The sequence below is a fragment of the Pleurodeles waltl genome, chromosome 1_2 (assembly GCF_031143425.1).
Source record: "Pleurodeles waltl isolate 20211129_DDA chromosome 1_2, aPleWal1.hap1.20221129, whole genome shotgun sequence".
NCBI lineage: Eukaryota > Metazoa > Chordata > Amphibia > Caudata > Salamandridae > Pleurodeles > Pleurodeles waltl.
The window spans coordinates 214,358,124-214,382,700 of record NC_090437.1 but is presented as its reverse complement, the minus strand read 5'-3'; the positions used below and the strand labels follow the sequence as shown (position 1 = coordinate 214,382,700).

The 24,577-nt window shown below is 47.2% G+C and overlaps 1 protein-coding gene across 3 annotated transcripts in view; it reads left to right on the top strand.

Moving 5' to 3' along the window:
* The window catches only part of LOC138299526 (phospholipid-transporting ATPase ABCA1-like), a 2,649,159-nt gene that overhangs the window by 1,125,109 nt on the left and 1,499,473 nt on the right, over positions 1-24,577 (top strand). For all 3 annotated transcript variants that reach the window (XM_069237840.1, XM_069237822.1, XM_069237830.1), the window contains exon 19: positions 21,241-21,412. In XM_069237840.1, coding sequence (XP_069093941.1) covers positions 21,241-21,412 — 172 coding nt within the window. The remainder of the gene's footprint in view (positions 1-21,240; positions 21,413-24,577) is intronic.

The following is a 24,577-nucleotide window of genomic DNA, read 5'->3' as shown; positions in this document are numbered from 1 at the left end:
GGGCCCGTTCAGCGGTGCTCCTCCCGGCGGGGCCCGTTCAGCGGTTCTTGTCCCGGCGGGGCCCTGTTCAGCGGTGCTCCTCCCGGCAGGGCCCTGTTCAGCGGTGCTCCTCCCGGCGAGGCCCGTTCAGCGGTGCTCCTCCCGGCGGGGCCCGTTCAGCGGCGCTCGTCCCGGCGGGGCCCGTTCAGCGGTGCTCTTCCCGGCTGGGCCCGTTCAGCGGTTCTTGTCCCGGCGGGGCCCTGTTCAGCGGTGCTCCTCCCGGCGGGGCCCAGTTCAGCGGTGCTCCTCCCGGCGGGGCCCTGTTCAGCGGTGTTCCTCCCGGCGGGGCCCTGTTCAGCGGTGCTTGTCCTGTGTGACTAGGGAGCCAGACCTGGGCAAGACTTCCCGCTCATTCACCATCCGAACTTGCGGTCGCGGCGCCCTCCTGTGATGGAGTCCTGGGCCCATGGGTGTCGTCTGTCACACCCGGAATGGGGCTGGTGGGGCCCTCCTGGGCAGCTCGCCTGCTGCCTGACTTCTCCGCCCTGCTGCCCTTGCCCTCCTTCGCTGAAGCTCTGTGGCCCTTGCCTCCCTTGGATGATGAGGCAGGTGACGGGGCAAGGCTACTGTCCTTGGTGGCAGCCGTCTCAGTCTTGTCGCGCCGGGCCTTTTTCTTTTTTGTCCTCTTCCCAGGGGGTGGGCTGGCTGTCCCCTTGCTGCTGGCCGATGTTCCTGCCCTAGGATCTGGTGGACTCCAATAGCCCTGCACTTTGGTCACAGTAGATGCAGGGCTGGTGGTGGCTGAGGTGCTTTTTTTACTCTTACCAGATGGACGGGGTGGGTCAGTGATTGGAACGAGCTCAAGGTTGGAAAGGAAAAGGACTTTGGAAGGACAGGGACGGGAAGGTGTAGTGGGTTTGGGAGTGGAGGAAGAGGATGTGGTTGTAGGAGAGTCAAGTGTGCTGTCTTTGGGTGCAGGTGCCTGTGACGGAGGCTGTCGTGAGGTGGATGGCTGTTGGGTGGGTGGCTGCCTGCGTTTGTGTGCTTTGGAAGAGGGGGTGACAGACACACTGGGAGAGGACACAGGGGACGTGTAACTGGCAGTGGGGGTGATGACTGCACGTGTGCGGACTGTAATGGAGGGTGTGCTGGTGATGGAAGTACTGGCTGATGGTGGTGTGCATGCAGGTGTGAGTGGAGACGTCACAGGGAGGGAGGAGGGAGATGAGGAGGTGGGGGACACAGAGGTGGTAGTGACTGTTGGCATGTCTGCATCTGGATGTTGCTTGGGTGAATGCTTGTGTGATCTGTGGTGCTTGTGTCTGGATGAGCTGCCCTTGGGTGTAGAGGTGTGTGCAGGCTGGTCTGATGGTGTGGATGGGATAGGCAGAGGAACGGGAGACTGGGACTGGGTGGAGGGAGTCAGAAGAGGGAGGCTGGAGACAGGGACAATGGCTGCCGTCAGTGCTGAGGCCAGAACGTTGAACGATCGCTGATGGGCAGCCTGACCCGAATGAATGCCCTCCAGGTATGCATTGCTCCGATGCACCTCCCTTTCTACACCCTGGATGGCATTCAAAAGGGTAGACTGCCCAACAATGAGTGTCCTGAGGAGGTCAATGACCTCCTCACTGAGGGCAGCAGGGGTAACTGGGGCAGGGCCTGAGGTGCCTGGGGCGAAGGAGATGCCCGCCTTCCTGGCCGAGCGGGCACGGAGCGAAGGCTGAGGGGCTGCTGGGAGGGCGGGGCTGGTGCGCTGGGTGGCGGCTGTACCTGTTGTGGCGGTGGGCACGGATGTTGGCGCCACCGCTAGGGAGCTCCCTTCCGAGGACGTGTCGGTGTCGCTGACGCCTCCACGGGTCCCCGTTGTGGAGCTCCACTCGCCCTCCGTCGCACTGGTGTACTCAGAGTCTGTTGTATGGCCCTCCGGGGCCATGTGAGATGCAGCTCCCTCGTGCGCCGATGCCACTTCTCCTCCGCCTGATGATGCTAATGCACACATGAACAGGAAGACAAAGAAAAGGGGGGGGGAGAAATGAAGACAGGTTGAGTGCATGCATTGGCAACACCGTTGTCGTAGAGGACAGACACAGAAGCCCCCTGAACTAGGCCACGCAATGGGGTTACACTACTCAGTTATTGTGACTAGGCCTCCAGGTCTATGGACGACAAATGCACACATGGGTGAGGCCGGACCATGGATAGCTGTACTTGCCACCCTACAGAGGTGGGGGGCGGGGGCACAGGGCCGTGTCTAACGGAGGAGCCTAGCCTACAGAATGCGCCCTGGCCTGGAAATAGCCACAGCCCTCCACCCCCACCCAGACACCTTCACTGCGCGCAAAGATAGCAGAATGTGCTGATACTCACCCCCTTGTGTCTGCTGTGATGTCCTCACGCGCCCATCCAAATCGGGGTAGGCCACCGCCAGGATCCGGGACATCAGGGGGGTCAATTGGCGGCTGGCACCCCTCCTACGTTGGGAGGCCATCCCCAGCAGAGACTCGGCGATCTTTCTGGTCCCGCGGCGGATGTCCTCCCACCTCTTTCGGCAGTGGGTGCCCCGTCTGTTGTGGACCCCCAGGGCCCGGACGTCCTTGGCGATGGCACGCCAAATGTCGATCTTCTGATGGGCACTGACGTATGTGACATGTACAGGGTGGTAAAGGAAATCGCATCAGTTTTCTGCCTGGTCAATGTGAGTGGCCCCCCCTTCCCCAACCTTGCCATGTGGCACATGCTCTCATCTTTCGTGCGTTGCACTCCTCATTCGCTCCCCTCCCCACCATCTTACATACACCCCACTCAACACAGGCATAGCCCATTCAATGTGCACCCTGTGTACTAACCTGTTGGTCTGGAGGACCGTAGAGTAGCGCATACTGGGGGAGGACCCCATCAACAAGTTTCTCCAATTCTTCGGAAGTGAAGGCAGGGGCCCTTTCCCCAGTCGCAGCAGCCATTGTATCTCCCAGACCGAGGTCACAGCAGCACTTGCAGTATAGGTCCTCTCCTGTGGATGATCAGGTCTCGAGTGATTAATCAGATAGAAAATGGCGGTCACGCCCGCGGCGGTGTGTACCGCGGCGGTGCGTGCCGCGACCGCCGGCGCACATCGTCATTGGCTCCTGAGACCCATAGGGTTCAATGTTAACCAATGCTGCTTTGCGCCGCGGTCTTCGACCGCCTACCGCCACGGTGTGCCACGCCAGCGCAGTGACCTCACATCCCACTGTCACACTTCACAGGTCAGGCAGCCGCCATTTCAAGGGCCCACATGGCATGATTTCTACTGCGTCACACAGGCCTAGGCCTTGTATTGCCACTCATACAAGCCATTCAATGCATAGCGATTCGTGTACTGTGCAAGCTGTGTGAACGAACCTGTGGGTTGCTTGACTATGTGCTCCATGTTGTCCTTCCTAGGCACCGTCCGCTGGGACTTGCGAGGAGAAGGATGAATCCTCCTGTGTACCGACCGCTGGTGGACCTGTCGACAATGGAAGAACGACATATCATACTTACATACCGGCTTGACAGAGCAACTATACATGAACTATGTGCCCAGCTGGAGCCAGACCTGATGTCCCCCATCCGCCAACCCACAGGGATTCCCCCTCTGGTGCAGGTTCTGTCAGTACTCCATTTTTTGGCAAGTGGGTCTTTTCAGACAACAGTGGCCATATCATCTGGGATGTCTCAGCCTATGTTTTCTAAGGTTTTGTCCAGAGTGTTGTCTGCCCTGATGAAATACATGCAGAGCTACATTATTTTCCCTGAGGTGGGCGATTTGGCTACAGTGAAGGGTGATTTCTATGCCCTTGGACATATCCCCAACATCATTGGTGCCATTGATGGGACCCATGTGGCTTTGGTTCCCCCCAAAGAAAGTGAGCAGGTGTACCGAAACAGAAAAAGTTATCATTCGATGAGTGTCCAGGTGGTCTGTTTGGCTGACCAGTACATCTCCCATGTAAATGCCAATTTCCCTGGGTCAGTGCATGACGCGTATGGCATGTGAAATAGCAGCATCCCTTATGTGATGGAACAGCTACAGAGACACCGTGTGTGGCTAATTGGTGACTCTGGTTACCCCAACCTGTCGTGGCTACTGACCCCAGTGAGGAATCCCCGGACCAGGGCAGAGGAATGGTACAATGAGGCCCATGGGCGAACTAGGAGGATCATAGAAAGGACCTTCGGGCTCCTGAAGGCCAGGTTTAGGTGCCTGCATATGACACGTGGATCCCTAATGTACTCACCAAAGAAGGTGTGCCATATCATTGTGGCCTGCTGTATGCTTCACAATCTTGCATTGCAACGCCAGGTGCCTTTCCTGCAGGAGGATGGTCCAGATGGCGGTGTTGTGGCAGCTGTGGAGCCTGTGGAGCCTGTGGAGAGTAAAGAGGAGGAAGACGACGGGGACGACACGGACAACAGGGAGACAGTCATACAACAATACTTTCAGTAGCACACAGGTAAGAATCACCCACCCCAATTTACATTTACTTAAGGCCTCATGCGTCTCCACTGTCTGTGTTTCCCCCCAGTTCCTGTTAACTGATTTGTGACTTTCCCTTCCCTTTTCAGAGCTGTATGACCCACTGCCTGACTTCGGCTTTGTTTGCCCATGGACTAAAGCTTATTGAAATTGGTATGTTGTCATCACAAAGTAACTGGACATTATAGCACCGTTATGTGTAATACATTTGTTAAGAATACAAGCAGACTCCAGTTTTTTTAAGTGGAATAAGTGATTTATTTTAAGTGCTACATATAGGTACATGATTGGGAAACGGTGATGGGTGGGGATGGAGTAATGTCCATGGCAGAGTCCAGTTCTCAGTCGCACAGGTGCATTGTCCATATGCCTGGGGAAGGATGGAGCAGGGGCAGTTCAAGGTTGGACAGGGTGACAATGTGGGACAGTGGGATGACATCAGGGGGTATCTTAGGCTGGCGGGGGTCTTGCAATCCTACTCTGTCTTCTTGTGAGATCTCAGGTTCCGCTTGCGGGGTGGTTCTTCTTCTGCAGGAGGTGGGGTTCTGGTGGCCTGTCGTTTTGTGGGGGCCTCCTGTCCACTAGCGCCGGCGGAGGTGGTAGGCTGTTCCTGGCCTGGGCTAGTGACAGGGGCCCTTTGGGGTGCCACATGGTTCCGCAATGTGGTGACGATCTGGGTAAGGGCCACGACGATGGTCCCCATTGCGGAACCGATGTTCCTCAGTTCCTCCCTGAACCCCATGTACCGTTCCTCCTGCAGTTCCTGGATCTCCTGGAACCGGGCCAGTACTGTTGCCATCGTCTCCTGGGAGCGGTGGTATGCTCCCATGATGGAGGAGAGGGCCTCTTGGAGAGTCGGTTCCCCGGGCCTGTCCCCCCCCTGTCGCACAGCAGCCCTCCCAGTTCCCCTGTGTTCCTGGGCCTCTGTCCCCTGGACGGTGTGCCCACTACCACTGCCCCCAGGTCCCTGTTGTTGTTGGGGTGGTGGGTCAACCTGGGTGCCCTGTAGTGGTGGACACACCGCTGATTTACGTGTCCTGGAGACAGAGGCATGGGCCCGCTGGGTGGGAGCTGTGCTGGTGTTCCCAGAGGGGGTTGGGTCTGGTGTAGCCTGTGGCTGTCTGTGGGGAACCGACTGTCCAGAGGTCCCCGATGGGCCGGGCTGGTCGTCTGGCTCCAGGGAGACAGAGCTGTTGTCATCGCTGGGGGCCTCTTCTGGGGGTGGGATGGACATCTCTGGACCCTCCGTGGCGTTGTGGTGGCGTTCGGGTCCTGCAGGGGTATAAAGGTATGGTTATTGCTTCTTTGTGTGGCATTTCGTGTGATGGGTGGGTGTCCGTGTACCCATGTGCAGGCATTTCCTTGTGGGGGCATTTGTGAGGGTGGCTTGTGGGGGCAATGTGTGTGTGCAGTGGGCATGCTTTGGTGATGGGTGTCCATGCTTTGTGGTCACATGCAGGGCTTGGTGTTGGGATGGGTGGGTTGTGATGGTGAGCCTTTTGCTAGGTGTTGGTGTGATGGGGGAGGGGGTGAGGGTGGGGGTATGATTTGGCATGCAGGTGGGGTGGGGTGGGAAGCAGTAGTGAAGATTTGCCTTACCAGAGTCCATTCCTCCGCCTACTCCTGCGAGGCCCTCAGGATGCAGGATGTGCAAGACTTCCTCCTCCCACGCGGTAAATTCTGGGGGAGTAGGTGGGGGTCCGCCGCCAGTCTTCTGCACCGCAATGTTGTGCCTTGATACCATGGAACGCACCTTCCCCCGTAGGTCGTTCCATCTCTTCCTGATGTCCTCCCGATTGCGTGGATGCTGTCCCACCGCGTTAACCCTGTCCACTATCCTTTGCCATAGCTCCATCTTCCTGGCAATTGTGGTGTGCTGCACCTGTTCCCCGAAGAGCTGGGGCTCTACACGGACTATTTCCTCCACCATGACCCTGAGTTCGGCGTCACTGAACCTGGGGTGTCTTTGGGGTGCCATGGGGTGGTGTGGTTGAGGTGTGGGGTGGCGTTTGTGGTGATGCGTGTGGTGGTGTGTGGTGTTTGGTGCGTGGATTCTGTGTGGGTGATGGTGTTGTGTGCCTCTGTGTTGTGGGATTGTCTCTTCTGTGCTCTCTCTCTAGCCTTCGTCAATGATTTCGGGTCGTAGGGGCTTGTGGGTGATGTGGGTGTGTGTTTTATATTGTGTTGGGTGTGTGGGAGTGGTGTTAGTATGTGTATCAGGTGTGTGTATTTCAAACTGACCAATGTGGCTGAGTTTTCTATGTGTGTGTGTATTTTGAGCGCGGCGGTGTGTACCGCCAATGGAATACCGCGTTTGAAAGACCGCCGCGTGGATTTGTGGGTCGGAATGGTATGGGCGTATTTCTGTTGGCGTGACGGTGGAGGTTTGGTCATCGCCATTTTTTCGCTGACCTTTGGTGTGGCGGACTTTTGTTGATGTCGGGTTTTTGGCAGTTTGCCAGTTGCGGGTCAGAATGACCGTGGCGGTTTACCGCGGCGGTGTTATGGCGGTCTTCTGACCGGCAGTAAGCGCCTTTTACCGCCGAGGTCAGAATGACCCCCATTGTCTTTATAAAAAAACAGAACATAAATCACTTACTGAATGAAGACAACTATTTTTATGAGTCTTCGATCACACATACATTCCTGCCCATAAATCAAAACGTTTCAACATGAGGAAAATATCTCGACCCTAAAAGTTTACTTCAACGTCAGCCTTGCAGTAAGTGGAGCAAACTATCCACAAGGAAGCTCGGCCTTTATAGGAAGAAGAATCATGGGACAGCATCTGAATTTATAATCAGCATATGAATCTAAATTTATCAATGTTTGCAGTAATGGGGCCGTCTACATTATTTTGGACTAACAGAGTTGAATATTTCATAGCTCCTACCTTGGTTGATACCTATCACAGTGATGCTAGAACTTTTCACTGTGGGACATACACAGACATGCTGTTTATGTAGCTGTTTGCCTCGTGGTGGTGTCTCCACTATATCTCCACTATGTTTTAATACCCTCCTACTTTTCTTCTTTTTTTTGTATTGTCGCTCTTTCGCGTTGTTTGGGAAGGGCAACCTCATTTCACCGTATTGGCTGTCTACGAACCAGATATGAACCAGGCATCATCCATCTCCCTCCTTTATTATTATTTTGTTTTTTTAAGAGTGATTGCCCCCTCATAAGGACACTCTTTTTTCTCTTGATGCTTGCCTCCAGAACCTGGCATTTCCATAGCTGTAACTGCTTTGATGTTTCCTGCTGAGGTGCAGTGCATTCGAAATGTCCAGCACAACAGAATGTGCGTCAGGAAGTGCTGCATACCCTTCACAACTAGTTGTATCTTCATAAGGCTTTAAGATTAGGCATATAACTTATTGAGTCCAGGTGGTGAGTGTCACCCCTACAGCTAAAATACGATTAAACAATCTTGTTATTACTGTTGTAGCTTGATTTATAACAAGCTACAACAGTAGGATGGCCCCTGGTCTAGCAGTTCTGTTTTTGTTCAATTTCTGTATATTATCTCACTCCTTTTTCTCAGTTATTTTATTCTCTAGATTTAGCGTTTATTCATGGGATGGCCTCAGCAATTCAAGAGCCGTTACCCATCTCGTATCCTTGTGTTGTGTCTAATTGGACTGTTAATTCTTCAGCACTATCATAAGAATGCTTGTGGGACCCAATCACATTTCAAGTGGTCCCTTCATTGACATTATTGTATCAAAAATAACCCTAAATAACTCGAATTTCAAGATAGGATACATTACGTAAAATTACTCTCAATAGGAAAATATTTACAAACTGGTTGTTATGCTGAAAATGCACCTCAAACTAAGCCCTTCAGGACCTTTATTAGGAACCTCTGCTCTAAACACTAAAAAACGTATTCAGCACTTAAAAAAACGTATTGTTGGACACAAACTCAGCTTAGCATGGATGGCATTGGTATTTACCTTTCCTATATCAGTATGTCAGTTCAACAAAGTGCTCATGACAATTAATCAGCTTTAGGAAGATTAGTTGTGGCACAAGTGATATTAAGTTAAAGGCCAACACTCTACAGGTATACCACCTCTTCTTTTGTAATTTTCCAAATGAATAAATTAGTAGACCAAGATATTTGCCCCGAAGAGAATATGAAAGCAAAACTATCTGTTGCAGGCACTCAAGCTGACCACGGGCTTGGCCAGACACATATTTGAATCATAGCATGAGGTTGTCAATAGTCTTATATCTAGTTTGGTTTTGCCTTTTATTTCTAAAAGATGGGCATTAATTAATGAGAGACCAGTGACCAGCTCATAGTGAGAGCTATGTGATGAGACAAGGGTGCTATATCTAAGAAATGCAGTAAGGCACAGGTTTATCAAGAAGTCATGGAACACTGAACAGTAAGTAAAGTTGCTATGCTGCTTTACGTGAAAGGGAGTGAGCAAACTAGTGCCATATCTACTATGATGATGAATTGTGCTGCTCTTTACCTGCATAGGTGCGCTTTAGGCAGCCAAGCACCAATGCAGACATCTTTCAGCGTTGGTGCAGGGGTTTCTGCATAATACAAGGGTATCTGTATTGTCTGAAGCATGCATTTTGTACTGGAATGGGTCTCTTTCAGTATAAAAACTATGCGCTATGAGCCTTTTCCCACTTTGTGTGTATGCTGTACAATACAGCACATGTGCAAAATGGGAAAAATAAGGTGAAATGAAAACGTTTCTTTTCATTCGACCTGCCTTGAGGGGCAGTAGGATTTTAGTGATAATCCCTCTCCACAAATCTTTGTACATAGAAATCTATGTCAAAACCCTTGTGTGCTTACATGGGAACTCTCCTGGAACCACCCATGGTATGCCCCCATGACTTAAAGTAGTGCAACACAGTGCATCAAGCAACTTGCCTTACTCTGGGTTACTACCCAATGCAAATCGCGATGTGGGTTGGTTAGTAAATCCCACCTGAACACTTTGCGTTTGGTTTGTGTTAGAATAGTAACACAAACCTGACACAAAGTGTTTGTAAATCTGGGCTTAGATCCCTTTTACTGTTACACCTATTCACAGGAAGCCTAAACATCATTGTGCCCTAACTGGGCAAATCTATGTTACTTGACCGCAGGGCCAATTACATGGACCAAGTTAGGCCCACTGCACAAAGTTCCCAAATTCTTGGTTTCCTGGTCCTGTGTCGAGGAAATATCATGCAGCGGTGGTTCTGAGAAGCTGCTGTCCTGCGATGTGGAGTCCTGCGTCATTGTTGAGGATGCCGTTGGTAAAGGACTTGCATGTCAAGTCCTACATCACGAATGGTGGTTCTGAAGAAGCTGAAGGGGCTTCAATGTGAAGTCTTGTATTGTCGTCAAGGATGCCATTTGTGAGGGGCTTGTGATGTGAAGGCATATGTTGAGAATGCGTTGCACAGCCGAAGCACAGAGAAGACTGTGGGCAACCATGCGAGGTCCAGTTTTGGATAGCACCGGGAAAGCACCGGGAAAGCACCGGAAAAGCATTGTGCTGCAGCAGTTCTGAAGAGGATCTGCAAGAAGAAGCATTGCACTGTGTGAGCTCTGCTCAATGGACCACAGGTGTGCTGACAGAGCATCTTCAGGCCCACTTCCAAGTGAACAAGACTGAGATGACACCACTTGGGGGGGCAAGACTCACAACAAGCAGAGTCCAGTTTCTGGGTACCAGGTGATTGGAGACTTTTATTTCCCTGAGGCTATGATCAGGAGGCCAGCAAACTAGCTCTTGGAGTCATTCTGGTGGTCCTGGGTTCAAGATTCAGGTCTAGTCCTTTGGCAGCAGAGTATCAGTCCTTCTTGCAGAGCAGCTCAGCAGTCCTTCTGAGTCTTACACCGGTCCAGAGGTGTACTGAAAATTTTAGGTTGAGGGTCCAATATTTATACCTAGTGCCCACTTTGAAGTCAGAAAAGTTGTAGAGGCTTTCACCCACAGAGGTGTCTTCGATTTCCTGTCTTCCTGCCCTGGCCACAGCTTGTCTGAGGTCACAAAAGACTAGTGTGAAACCCTTTGTGAATGTGCTCAGGCAGAGGCTTTGTGATGTGCAAGTGTGGTAGGTAACAGCTCTGTCCCCATCAAGTCAGAGATGGCTCCTCCTGTCGACACACATTCTCCCTTTGTTTCACTGTCTGGGAGCAGTACACAAAGATAAACTGCCAGTTTCACCACGTCATGTGATTCAGGATGCAGTCTGCAGGCACCAAATGGTTACGACAAAACAATGCCAACTTTCTAACAGTTGCTTTTTCAAAATTGTTACTTAAAATCCAACTTTACCATTAAAGATAGGTTTAAATTACACTTCGTTAGACACCAAACTCGACCTTCCACCTACTCCCAATTATAACACTTATTAAATGTAATCGGGTAACCCAATGTTGTTGTATGGGAGAGGTAGGCCGTGCAGTAACGAAAAATGTATTTAAGAATTTTTCACTACCAGGACATGAAAAAGTCAAAAGTGAATGTCAATTTTTTTTTTTACACCACACTCTGCCCTACCCATGGGATGACTTATATGTATAAAAAGGATGACTTAGGCTTGGCAAAACATTTATTTTGCCAAGTCAAAATGGTTGAAATTATCACTGAGATTTTCGGAGAAATACTTGGTGGCCCTAAAAAGAGTCTCGAAGACCGCCTGAGTGTTACAGTTTTGGGCCTGCTGAGGTAAGTCTGTTCTGGGAGCCCCAACCGCACATGTTGCGTGGTGGTGATTAAGCCAGATGTCTGTGCCATTACCGCTAGCAGGTCAGCAGGTGGAGGTTGCACCAGAAAGAGTTCCTTGAGTCTATGAATCCAAGAGTTTGGACACTCATCTGATGTGTTATGTTTGTTCCCTCAGTAGTTCGTATTGAGGCCTCGCCTCTCATTGTTTTTTTCTGTCATGTACCCATCAGCAGCACCTGGTAAAGCATGTAGGTAGCCAGAAAAATGCTCCATTTCTCCCTTGGGGGGCCTGTTTGGAGATGCATTTGGAGCCCACAGTGAGGTGTCTGGTTACTATCTGATTATTATTGTTGCCACAATTACCACAATTGCAGTTATTATCACTGTCGCCAGCTCCCTGGCTATTGCTGAGCCATTGTTGGGCCATTGACTTTATTAGGACATGGTCAGGCCACGGTCTCCTGCCTGCCTCCCTGTCCTTGACTTTGCTACATTTACAAATAGCAACCCACAATTACTTATGGAACAGGCAATTTGGTTGTAGAATCAAGTACTTGGGTGACCTGCGGTTCCTGTCTGCTGTTTGCTGCATTGAATTTACTATCCACATTTATGCTGTGCATTCATGCTGTTGGTGCCCTAAAAAAGGAATATATTGATTAGTGACTGCTTTTAATCCCACCACCCTGTCCTCCTGTTTAATTGGAAATTCAGAAGAATCTTGAGGACTACCTTGGTGGTGAGACGCAAGAGCGGGTCAGTGGTTTGAATCAATGTTAGTGTCTGTGGTAGCGTTAGTGTCAACAGCACAACAGCAAGTAGCGGTGACTGCGTTTGGCACCCCAGAAGCACTCAGAGGCACTCATGGGCCTTTCTTTGGGTATGTGAAGGTAGAGGCTTAGGCCGCAGGACGCTCCAGTTGTGCGGAGGCAGCTGGGCAGTAGGCCAGTGCAGCTTGTACTACTTAGAGGGAGCCTGCCCCCTGCATGCATTTTCTTCCTCTGACAACTTCTTCACTTGTTTTTGAAAGTTCTTAAAACCTTCTGAAAGTCTTCTTGTGACTTTTTCTTGCTGCCTCCCTTCTACTATTTCTAATATTTACCTGTACGTATGTTATTTCTGAAATACCATTAACAGATGGCTTGGCCAACAGCTAACCTACTAGGAAGCTTGCAGGCATGAGCCTCAGAGAAAAGGGGCTTGTGAGATTATATTGACTTTGAAGAAATTACACTCTGGCAGAGTAATTGCTTCCTCCCCAAGCCAAAAAATAAAAATTAAAAAAGCTACCTGTACAGTAAAAACCTCCCAGCAACACTTTCTTAAGTCCCGTCCTGTCATTAGCAGTTTCTTTAAGAAAAATATCTCTGTTGCTTCTGCAGCAATGGTTTTAGCAAAGGTCTCTAGTCATCCTCCTTCTGTCCCGAAAAATGGATATCCTTCAGAGGCAAGCTTTGTTTCGGGGTGTGTGTTGACTGGTGGTGCCCAGGAGAGCCAGGCTTGTCTACTTTCTGCTGGGTCCTCTACAGAGTTGCCTTAGGTGCCTTGTACACTGTTCCCTAACCCTTGTAACAGTACGTTAATAGATCATGGTACTTCAAGTCTTCAGCTGAAATTGTGGGGAGCAATGTGTAGCCCCAGAAGTATTCTCTGAAGTATCTTTGAGAAGCATAGGGGGGTTTCCCGGTTGGTAGTTTCCCTAGAAAATTGTTGGCTAGGGGTGTTTGTCAAACGTAGTTCCCCCTATGGGATCTTCCTACCTTCCTTACCCTCATTATACCGTAGATCCTCTCCTTTTTGAGAGATCCCTTTCTGAATTAGACCATGATGTTTTCCTCCTGAGTACGCAATTGAATGGAGGATAGTTTTAGTAGCATCTTTCTTCACTTCTACATTTCCATTCCATTCCTTCCCCATCCTTCCCTTTCGAAGTACATTCACATCTTATGACCCATACTCGCCTTGGAAGGAAAATGTTGTTAAAATGAAAGGACTTGCACAGTTCTCACAACCTCAGGGACATGCTTACAAGCAGCGGTGATTCCTTCATAGGAGTGCCGGGACATTGACCCCTGCTGCTGCGAGCCACTACCTTCCAGGATAATTTTGACAGCTGAATTGAGCTGCGCAGGACCTCCATTCATTTAGTTTCCTTAGGGGGCAGGGCTACGGAGCTCAATGTGGATGGGACCAGAAGCTGAGGCTGAAACTGAGCGGTGCATGTCAGTTTGGCTGGTATTCTATGGGGCATTGTGCTTGCCTGCCACAGCCAATTTCAGCTCTACTTTATGCTGCTTAGTATTAAATGCAGCATAAGAGCAGTGCTTTGATTGGCTGGAGAGCTTCCCTGGTGGGGAGTGGAAACATCTTTAGAAGCAGGCAGCACGAGACGGGAGGATGACCCTCGGGACTGGGATTGTTACGGCTCACCGTATGGTGAAGGTAAGTCTCATGAACACTATTATGTATAGTTTTAATATGTACCCCTTTATGCCCCACCTCTTTCAAAGTCAGTTGCTGCCACTGTTTACAAGGCCCACTATGCACTGCTGAGAAAGGGCAGAAATGCGCCATATCTACAAGATATAGCACATTTCTGTCTTATCCCCTGAGCTGAGGCACAAATGGCTGCCATGCGCCAAAGCAGGCATCTTTGCACCATGGTGCAAAGGTGTCTGCACATTAGGGATGATTGTTTTTGTGCAGGAAGGAACACCTTCCAGCACAAAAAGAATCAATAGACGCGATTTCCTCTTTCATGTGTGCAAAGCAATGCAGAACACAGCACAAATAGAAAGAAGAAAAACAGGGAGAAATAATGGTATTCCTCCAATTTGCGCCTCCCTTACGTCACCCATGGGCAGCCGTAGGCTTTTGATACATTCCCTGGTTGATGATTTCTTGTGAATGTGGGAATGTGTTGAATGCCATGGATGTTACCTGGGAACACCCTCTGTAACGCCCATGGCATGCCTCACTAACCCAGTGTGAGGCAATCGGGTGACTTGCATTGTGTTGAATCATGCCATGTCTGCAAGGCCATGAAAAGCCATGCATGGTGGCCTTACGTTGCCTTTTGTCAGAAAAGTGACGCTCTGAAGGCACAGTGGGCCCTCAGTTTACAAGAGGAGGTTTACAAAGTTTACAGGCACATGCAGCAGTATCAAGGCTCTGACTATGGAGAATGGATAGAACCTCATACTGCAGAGCAGAAGTGACTATGACTCTAGTGTCAGATTTAGCATGTGTTTGGAAACAGAACACTTTTTGACAATCATTAGCATTTCAGTTTTCGAAAATGAGGATGTTGGACTGTTTTGCTTGTGCAGGGTCATCGCCAATCTTTTTGCCTCCTGCCTCCTATTTCTTCTGACCTGTTGCTGTTGGCTTTTGAACTCTGAGCACTTTACCACTGCTAACCAGTGCTAAAGTGCATATGCTCTATGTGTAAAATTGTATGTAATTGGTTTATCCATGATTGGCATATTTGATTTACTAGTAAGTCCCTAGTAAAGTGCACTAGAGGTGCCAGGGCCTGTAAATCAAATGCTAATAGTGGGCCTGCAGCACTGGTTGTGCCACCCACATAAGTAGCTCTGTAATCATGTCTCAGACCTGCCATTGCAGTGTCTGTGTGTGCAGTTTTAACTGTAAATTCGACTTGGCAAGTGTACTCACTTGCCAGGCCTAATCCTTCCCTTTTCTTACATGTAAAGCACCCCTAAGGTAGGCCCTAGGTAGCCCCAAGGGCAGGGTGCAGTGTATGGTTAAGGTGGGACATATAGTAATGTGTTTTATATGTCCTGACAGTGAAATATTGCTAAATTCATTTTTCACTGTTGCTAGGCCTGTCCCTCTCATAGGTTAACATGGGGGCTACCTTTAAATCTGATTAAAGTGTAGATTCCCTTTGGGAGCAGATGGACATGTGGAGTTTAGGGTCTCTGAGCTCACAATTTAAAAATACATCTTTTAGTAAAGTTGATTTTAAGATTGTGTGTAGAGCTTTCCTCCTGTTGTTTGAAGTCTCAGGGACAGCAAAGACTTCTTTCTGCCAGCACCTGGAATCTCTGGAGAGACTCCGGCTCTGACAAGTGGTGCCCTATCCAGTCCCTGGGCCCTTGAAAGGAAAGCTGGTGGAAATCCAAGGTAATCGACTTCGGACAACTTCGGACTGCCGCCGCTGCTGAATCCGGTGACGCCGCCTGCAACCGACTCCGTGATCTTTGCTGGAACGCGACGACCTTCACAGGCCCAACGCCGCTGCAGCCCCACTGAAGTCCGCGACTCCGTGGAAGTCGCTGCACCACGTCGTGACTGACGCAGCTCGAAGTGTGCGGATTCAATGTTTCGCACAGACTCCGCGATCCCCGACTTCACGCATCGACTTGTTTTCACTGTTCACCAAAGGTACTGTACTTGGGGGTCTACACGACTCTGTGTCCGGCGCCGTTGGTGTCGGCTTGTTGGGAACGACTCCGTCACGATGCTGTGTTAACACCTCATCAAAGCCTTTTGTGTTTCTAAGCGCTATTTTTGAGTTTAATCTTTAAAAAATTAATAACTTGACTCAAGCATGTCGGATTTTTGTAATTTTGTTCTTGTTTTGTTTAGATAAATATTTCCTATTTTTCTAAACTGGTGTTGTGTCATTTTGTAGTGTTTTCATTACATTAATGTGTGTGTTGGTACAAATACTTTACACCTCGCACTCTGAAGTTAAGCCTACTGCTCTGCCAAGCTACCAAGGGAGTAAGCAGGGGTTAGCTGAGGGTGATTCTCTTTTAGCCTGACTAGAGTGAGGGTCCTTGTTTGAATAGGGGGTAACCTGACTGTCAACCTGACCCCATTTCTAACACAGGACAATTTGTCATCCAATAAAATGTATTTGTTTTCGAATAATACTAAAATTCATCTTAGGCTTGCCATTTTCCTAAAAACACACAAATATAGCCCTGCAAAATACCAGCTTTTCAAATTTGATAAACATGTTTCAGTGCCCAAACATACGTCTGTCATTCTCCTCAGTTATGTAATGTGATACTGCCACACAATAATAGACTTTACCTTCCATAACTACATATCACCATCTCATCCCACAGGTGTTATGAAAATGTCTATCATGCCAGGGTAAGCACAGTGACCGAGGTAGGCACCATCAAGCTCTGGCTCACTAAAATATGTTATGAATTGACAGATTTTGTTTTTAATTCCTAGCTTTAGGCCCCAAGTGAACTGTTATACCTCGATGTGGTTTCTGTATTTCACTATGGCTAACACTAAGACGCCACCTCACGGATAAGGCCCAAGAAGACAAAAAACGGAAAGGAGCTCCTTGTGTTTTGATTCAGAAGGCCCATGGACTAGCAGTTCAGGCTAGATGTTCTCACTTGCGCAGGACAAACGCTGATTTCCATGTAATTGCTCCCAATCTGGAATAAGCTTGTGCACACAAATGCTTGGATGGGAATGCAGCCTCAGATGGAAGGAATGCAGCCCACAGAAATTGCCAATGGATCTGGTTAATTTAACAGTCTAGCTCCAAGTTTTTTTGTTTTTTCAGTTAGATGCCCTCATTGTGATAGTTATGCCACTTCTAGAATCCTTGTACCTCATGGTGCCTTAAACTGAAGCTGCACCTTATTAAGGATGACTAACAAGGCTGAACCAGGTCAGAGTTCCTTGTTTTCCGAATGAAAATGGCTTTGCAGCATAGGATGAGCAAATTCCATTGGAGGAGGGTCAAGAATGATATGCAAGTAGCCGATTCCTGCTTGTAGACTCTCAAGAAAGAAAATATTGATGAATTTGGTCCAGATGGATTACCAGTGCAGGGTTGTCTGTTCCAAGGACCAAGACTGATTTGCACATGGCTAGTTCTAATCTGAGATGTCATGGTATGAAAAAATGGCAGGCTGGGAGTAATTACAAATGGCTGAGATTAAACATATTTTTGTTTTCTTCATTGAACATTCCGCCCATCTCTTTTTTGTTTAACTTACTCTTTCCACGGGGAGGAGTATACCGGTGTGTGCGTACATGCAAGCACTGGCACATGCTCTCAGGCATGCACACAAGCACAATATTCAAAGTTTTTTTTATACTTGCCCATCCAGGCTGTAACATATCCTGCTCTATGTGTCTTCTGCACCTTTCTCTTCTTCAGCTCACCATGGTTACATGAAGGCTGGTTTGAGTATCTGTGGTGACATCTTCCTAACAGTTCACACCCTTAGCAAGCACTGAACCCTAAAACCACAAAACCTTCACATGTATTAGACACATTGTCATTGGGTGTAGTTATAAAAGGCAGGCTTGCTGCAGAAATATCTCTTTATAAACTTGTTAATAACCATTAAAACTAGTAGGAGTGGTGCCATCTTACAATGGCATTCTTTAGAAAATACAATGATTCATTCTTAACATTGTGACTGGCAAAAAACGTAAATGATCCCTATTTATACATAATATTATTACATATCAATACATGATTTAAATGTTCAGTAAACTGTGTGCAAGAGACTTTCTTAATATTTTACACTTGCTGCAAAGTAGTTTTATTAGGTTCTGCCAACAGGAATCTCTTTATTCTAGGGCCTTTAAGCTAAAACTCCTAGATCCATCAGTGCCTGAAATGTGCTTAAATCTCTCTCCAGGTCACAGATTTTACCTCTTAGGAAATGTAGGGTACCCTCCAAGGCATTAATAAAGAGATTCCAAGGCTTTTAAGGGGCCAATCCTGCAGCTACTTGGCCCGCCAAGAACTCCTCAAGTGCCTCTTAACTTCAGGGAGCACCCACAAGCAGTGTATGCAAATTTTAAGCCCCTCCAGTAGGGTTTATAGCCCAACCCATTCCTTAGATTCATGCCTCGAAAGAAATGCTTTTTGTCAAATGTGGCCTTGCACCACATGTTTTTTTTTTAATATGGGTTCCCCTGTCCTCTATGGATCAACAATGTGGCATTTCATTGGACCGTGTGAGTGGATAAACCCCATGACCTAACTGGCATTCTGCCCTGCTAGTACTGTTCTCCATGCGCCAGCATGGGTCTAGCAGGTTCCTGTTTCTGTCCATGTGAATAGACAGACAATAAGGGCTCTGAGTTTACTTCTTGACCTAGAGATGGGTATGAGTAGCAGGGAATGAATACTGCAGTGATCTCGTGGGCCTGGGCTCCCGGGAGTGGACTTTTCAGGAGTGCAGGTGCACTCCCTATTCTTCATTTTATCCCTGGGAACTGGGGATCCCAAGGGATTAAAATATTACGGAGCTCAACAATTCTTTATGTTTGTGTCATTCTTTGTTGTTCACCCCCATGGTAACAGGGTCCTCAGGGATACTAGAAATTAGGAAGAGAGGGCATGCCCCTATAGCAATTTTCTCACCAGGGCAGTGGCCCTCCCTGGGGCACTGACTGGTTGTCAGGAGGGGGAAACTATTTGTGCCCAACTGAAATTCAATCCCCTTGAAGATCACGCTTCGTTTCTTGTTTTCTTTGGCCCAGTTGGGATGTTTTGGGTGAATTTGAGCTAGTTTTGCTCCTGGTGGTGTTTCTGGCCACCCGGAGAGTCCATGTTTGACCTCCTAGCTGCTAAAATTCACTATTGATTCTAGGATGTGTTTTCTTCTTTGCTCCCTCTTCATCCATGGAGAACTCAGGCTCTGCCTTTTGTCTAGTGCTTGGTGCGCTCATCAGCCAGGAGTTGCCTTCAGTGGCAGGAGGAACCCTTTTCCTCCAAGGTCCTCAGCAGGTCCATCCATCTACTGTCCCTTAGAGGGTATGAGGCCACCAGATCCATTGGCCCTGAAGATATGCATCTACAGAGTCCCATCCAGTCTAAGTTTAGGGTCCTCTAGCACACCAGAACGATGTTGGATATTGTTCATGTTCTTGCAAAATCCATCTTCTCTCTCTCTCTCTCTCTCTCTCTCTCTCTCACATATACACACTCTCTACCCCTCTCTCTTTCTCTCCCTCCTGAAGTGGTCTGTTAAAAGACCTCTCTATCAATCTTAAACCATGTGCCTAACTACCACAGCCGCCTTGTCCCTTCCCTTCAAAACTTCATAAGGTAGCCTCACCTATGACTAGCTCCAGGGGCCTGCCCTTCTCCCCTTTATTCTCCTTGGAATGAGTCTTCCCAGGCCTAGTGCAGAGTAAAATTTGATTACTGCATGCAGATTCCATCTCCACCCTTTCCTCTCCCAGGAACAGGCCTAATCATAGGCCCAATGTGTTGGGAGCCAAAGCGGGTAGGAAGAACAAACTCCAACAAGCTAATTCTGATCTGAGTCATAGAAATATGATAAATCTTGAAGTGACAGAAGGAGTACAGCTGTGACCAAAGTGACATTAAAACTGCATTTAGGATAGGTTTAACATACAATTGGTGTGCCACCTGAGACTCCAGACCTAACTATGGAGAAACTGTAGATTTGCACAGATTTTGTCAATAAGGTACAATACAGCTAGCACATGCCCTTTTCAGTTAAGCACTGCAGACCTATGCTATGAATACCCACTCATATTACAAGAGGCTTACTCCTGTTCAGCAACAATCTAAGAAGAGTCCCTTCTGCACTAGGTTACCTGTGCGCAGATGCTGTGCTGAGTTTGATGGTAGTCAAATTTTCTCAGTACTCACACAAGTGCCCTTGGCTATGCGCACATGTTCATATACAGCACACCTAGAGCTGCTTGACCCAGTTGTGCAGCAGCAGACCTTGCTTGAAAGGTGAACATTGGCTGCTGGCAAATCCAATCCATTTTAAGAGAGTTTACAGTGGGTGAGACTATGTTAGTGAGACTCCCTCATAGTAAAAGTCCAAAAGCCAAGTAGTTCAAAAGCAAAAATTCAGGGAGGTGAAATGCATTGGAATCCATTTTCCTAAAGTGTTTTTTTGCTGTGTCAGAGGCTCCATGCTGTTAATCACTATAAGTGTGATGCATGCATGTCATAGGTTTTGGAGCACTGGCATACAGCTTTCTTCTAGAAAGACAAAGGCTGCTGTTTAATGTTAACTGTCTCCAACAGCACTCTAATGCATCAGTACTCTTAAATAAACAAACTATGGGGCTCATTTAAAAGTCCCTAGTGCCACCGGAGCATCACTTTCAGTAATGCTTCGGTGGCACTGTGCCGTTTTCCATATTTAGATGGCAGCGCTAAGCCACTTTGTGTGGCTTAACGCCGCCTTGTAAATATGGTCCCCTCTCATGCAGTTTTCGGCAGCAGAGGGGTGTGCAACGGGGTGGTGCTGTGGGCATTTCCATGCAACACCCATTGCTTTTGACACTGCCCTAGATTTACGAGAAATTGTAAACTTGAGGCAGTGCTGAAAACTAATGCTACCCCAGGGTTGGCTTTAGAGTGACGCACGGAGGACAAATACTTATATTTGTCCTAATTTTTGCTTATTGTATGTGTGCTGCATTCTGCAGCACACTAGAAAGAGCAAAACGCCATTAATGATTATTTATGTGCAGGAAGGTGGCCTTCCTGCACATAAACAAACATTAAATAATGATGAGTTTCTACTTCTACATGTGCTGCATTCTGCAGCACACATAGAATTAACAAGTCAGCATTATTGATTGTTTATGCGCAGGAAATGACACCTTCCTGTAAATAAACAATCATTCCCTGCAATGTAGGAACCCTTGCACTATGGTACAAGGGTGCCTGTGTTGGCGCTAGGCAGCTAATTTTAGCGCCAGAACTTGGGAACACACAGATGTTCACTGTATTGTTGTAAATACGGCACATCCCTGCATTTTTGAAATGTTGGAGTGTTGTGGTGCCAAATTTGGCTCCGATCCGCGTTTCAACATTTACTTGTAAATGAGGCCCTATGTTTCTCCGATGGGTCAAGTGCAGACTTTTTAAGCACTGCACATGCACCGTTTTCTCTGTAATTCTTAGGGTTTTGGGCTCTGTCAATGGTGTTACAATATAGAAGAGCACTCAGCATGTAATAATATGTTACAATTTAATATATATGTTTGAAATATATAATGCAGAATGTGTAAACTAACATGAATACCTGTTTTTGTTCTTTAATAAAGACGTTTTCGAAGCTGAACCAACTCACTTGGCCCAAGGAGTGTCAATTAAGAACTTAGTGAAGATTTACAAGACCGGAAAAAAATTGGCAGTGGATGGTCTCAGTGTAAACTTCTATGAAGGGCAGATAACATCATTCCTTGGACATAATGGAGCAGGAAAAACCACTACTATGTAAGACATTTACCATTATTTTGAAACTAGTTATATAATTATCAAATAAAATGTCAAACTGAATGTATGCCAATTATTAATTGCTTTTCCCCCATAAATGAACATTTTATTTAAGTTGTCCTTACTTTGGGTAGCCAATTTCCTATTATCCCTTGCATGTGCAGAGATACCAGAAGCTACTTGTTAGGTAACAGGGGAAACTCTAAGTCATATAGCAACTTTTTGTTGTTTAATTCCATACCCTCCTCTAAATCAACTCATCATGAAAGACCTCACTTAGTTGGATATTGAGTCTCTTGAGCTGATTGTCATGCCATGCTGTATTTGACTTCCAGTCTCTTTTCTAACCCCTGGAGCATGCTTTGATTGCTCACTACTCCCACTTTTGAGAGAGAAGTTTACGAAATGAATATCTGTATTTTCTAAATGCAATGAAATAGTCTTAAGCTCTGAAACAGCAATGGTAAAATATTGGGGGAGTTAAAAACCAAGTTAAATACAGGTAGCGAGTGCTATGAAAAACGTAAGTACAAGTAACAAGACACTGGAAAAACAGACAACAGAACAAGACATGGGTTAAAAGCCAAATTTGGCCAGGAAACTAGGATAATTGACATGTAATCTCAGCTTTACCACTGCACGGACATGTACTGCAAATATACACTGTTTTCAAAAACTGAGAAAGTGCCACAACACGGTGACATTTCCCTGAGAAGGGTAGCCCTCAACCTTGCCATCAGAATAACCTTTCTTTAGAATGCCAGGTACAAGTCTTCCCTACTAAAGTGATGGGTACAAGAAGAAAGAAGCATCAAAAAACAAACAAATATTAGAATATTCAATGACTGTACAGAAAAATGAATCAACCTTTAACAAGAAAATGTATAGCTTTAGCAACAAAATTTAAAAATAGTATCTTAATAAACAGATCGTCACAAAAATATAGCAGCCAATAGGCTGTGGAAATGTCTGATGGGATAAACGTGATGTTCAAACATATGATAAAAAAAAAACATCCCATTGTGGACAGCATCAAATACTTAAGGGGACTAATCCCTGTGGTCGATGTGGATCTTGTGTGCATGTACCATGTTTGCTGAGTGAGATGATTTCACTCTGCCTGAGAATAACACAGTTGAGTGGAATCAGTGGTAATTGGGTCGATTTATCCTATGCAGGAAGCTCCAACATTGAAATGTTACCAATTTCTCAATGGAAAAGTCCTCATCGTTCTAATGCAGGAGTCTTCCCTGAAGGCAAAGGATGTTTATTAGCATTTGGACTAAATCAAAATAGGAGGCTGTACTCACTAATCATCCTGTAATTAGATTAGAACATCCTGTTTTTATAGGCTTTCACCCACATATTCATCATCCAGTCTACACACGGTGTAGTAGTTGATATTGGACTGGTGATACAGGGCAGGCTCAACCCCTCGAATAGTACAGACAAGCTACCGGGATAACGAGGTTGAAAATGCCCACTGGCGATACCCTGACGGCTTCAATTTACTGATAGGGCACAGTTGGCACAAAAAAAAAAACAATTGCAGAATGTGTATGGATAGGTTAATGACTTCTGTGTTCCCAGGTTAACATGTTTCATCTGATTTTAATCACCAATCAGGTCATCCAACTTTCATCAGGGCTATCTGGGTCCCAGAGTGTTAGATGTTGTTCAATTCCTATGGATCGTTGCTGTGGGTTCAGAAACATATAAACCAAACATAACATCCAATCACTCAAGCAACTAACTGATACCAGATGGTGGAGACCAAACGATTTTTTAGGAACTTGGTGCAAATGCATTCACTTAAAATACGTCCTTGGTGTCTTTTTTGTGTCCATAGTGAAGCACCCTAGGGTAATGAGTTGGGGAAGAAGCCGATTCTAATGTGATCTGCTGTCAAAGGTGCATTTTCAAAGTCACCACGATTCACTTGTCACAACATAGTTCAAGCCATCTAATTGCGCTTGTTGTATGGAAGACACTGTGGATAATGCCTGCCCTCCAGTTTAGGATGAGTTAATGGCAGAGAGGCGACATGCTCAGCATCATAGGTTTGTTTGTTCCCTTCCCTAGACTGTAGGTAAATGAAACAAAGCCTTTTGCAAGATTCAGTGTGAGCTTCTACTAGAAACAAGGAGAGTCAACCCCATTAATAACGTGACTCCTGTGCAGTGCCTTTACTCAAAGAACTGCGTAGTTCATTAGTATTTTCCAGATTAAATTGCAGGGGATTTGTGTTGATCGTTCAGGTATTAAAAGTGAATCAAGGCTTGATTTTTTCCTGGTCTTGTGATACCTGTATTTCAATGTTACCGTTTCATATGTGTAGATCTGCAGTACCAGCACAATGAGGTAAAAAGCAGAAGGCCTGGCACTGAGTGAGTTAGTCAGTAATTTATAATTTTGAACATATGAATCCGATTGTGGGGCAGCGCAGATGAGAATAAAAAAGAAAGATTACTTAGCAGCTGCTGGCTGCTGCCTTGACGCTATTTTCCTCCTGTCGCGACTCCAGGCAGTCTATGGATGGACTGCACAGACTCCAAAACTCCCCTAGGGCAATCCAGATGTTACTCTTACTATTACCCAGCATGATAGAAGCACCAGGATTGATCTGAGTGGGCTGGTTTTCTGGTCATATACGGACTGGGAACTTGTGCCTGTTCTCTGCCTGACTGTGCAACACAGCTAAAGTTGGAGGCTGCTAAGTGCGCATGTCATTTTGGCCATTCTAAGTCAGCCGGCCAAACCGACGTACACTTAGCCTTGCTCATCACTCCTCCTACCTGCTGCAGTTGCTGTTTGTTAGAATTGATGGTCCCGCCCCTCCCTTTGGTTCGGCTAGCTGTCTTCTGCCCTAACCGGCGAGGGGCCACTGTTTCTAAGTATAATGTTTGTCCATATGTTATCATAGACTATATTCAGTAGACGGGAACCATGCCTCTAAAATTCTTTTACAAAGAGGTTCCTCTATGATTAGCGATTCACCTCAAATTCTAACCTATATACTATGAACACATACTTAGAATGGGCTCCCTTTTAGTCACATATGTATTCAAAGGCAAGCTCACCTCGGCGTCACAATCTGCAGAAGAGAAAACACTACTCTACAGTGTGAAACCATGGTCGTGGGCAGATAAAGACAAGTGGAGAAAA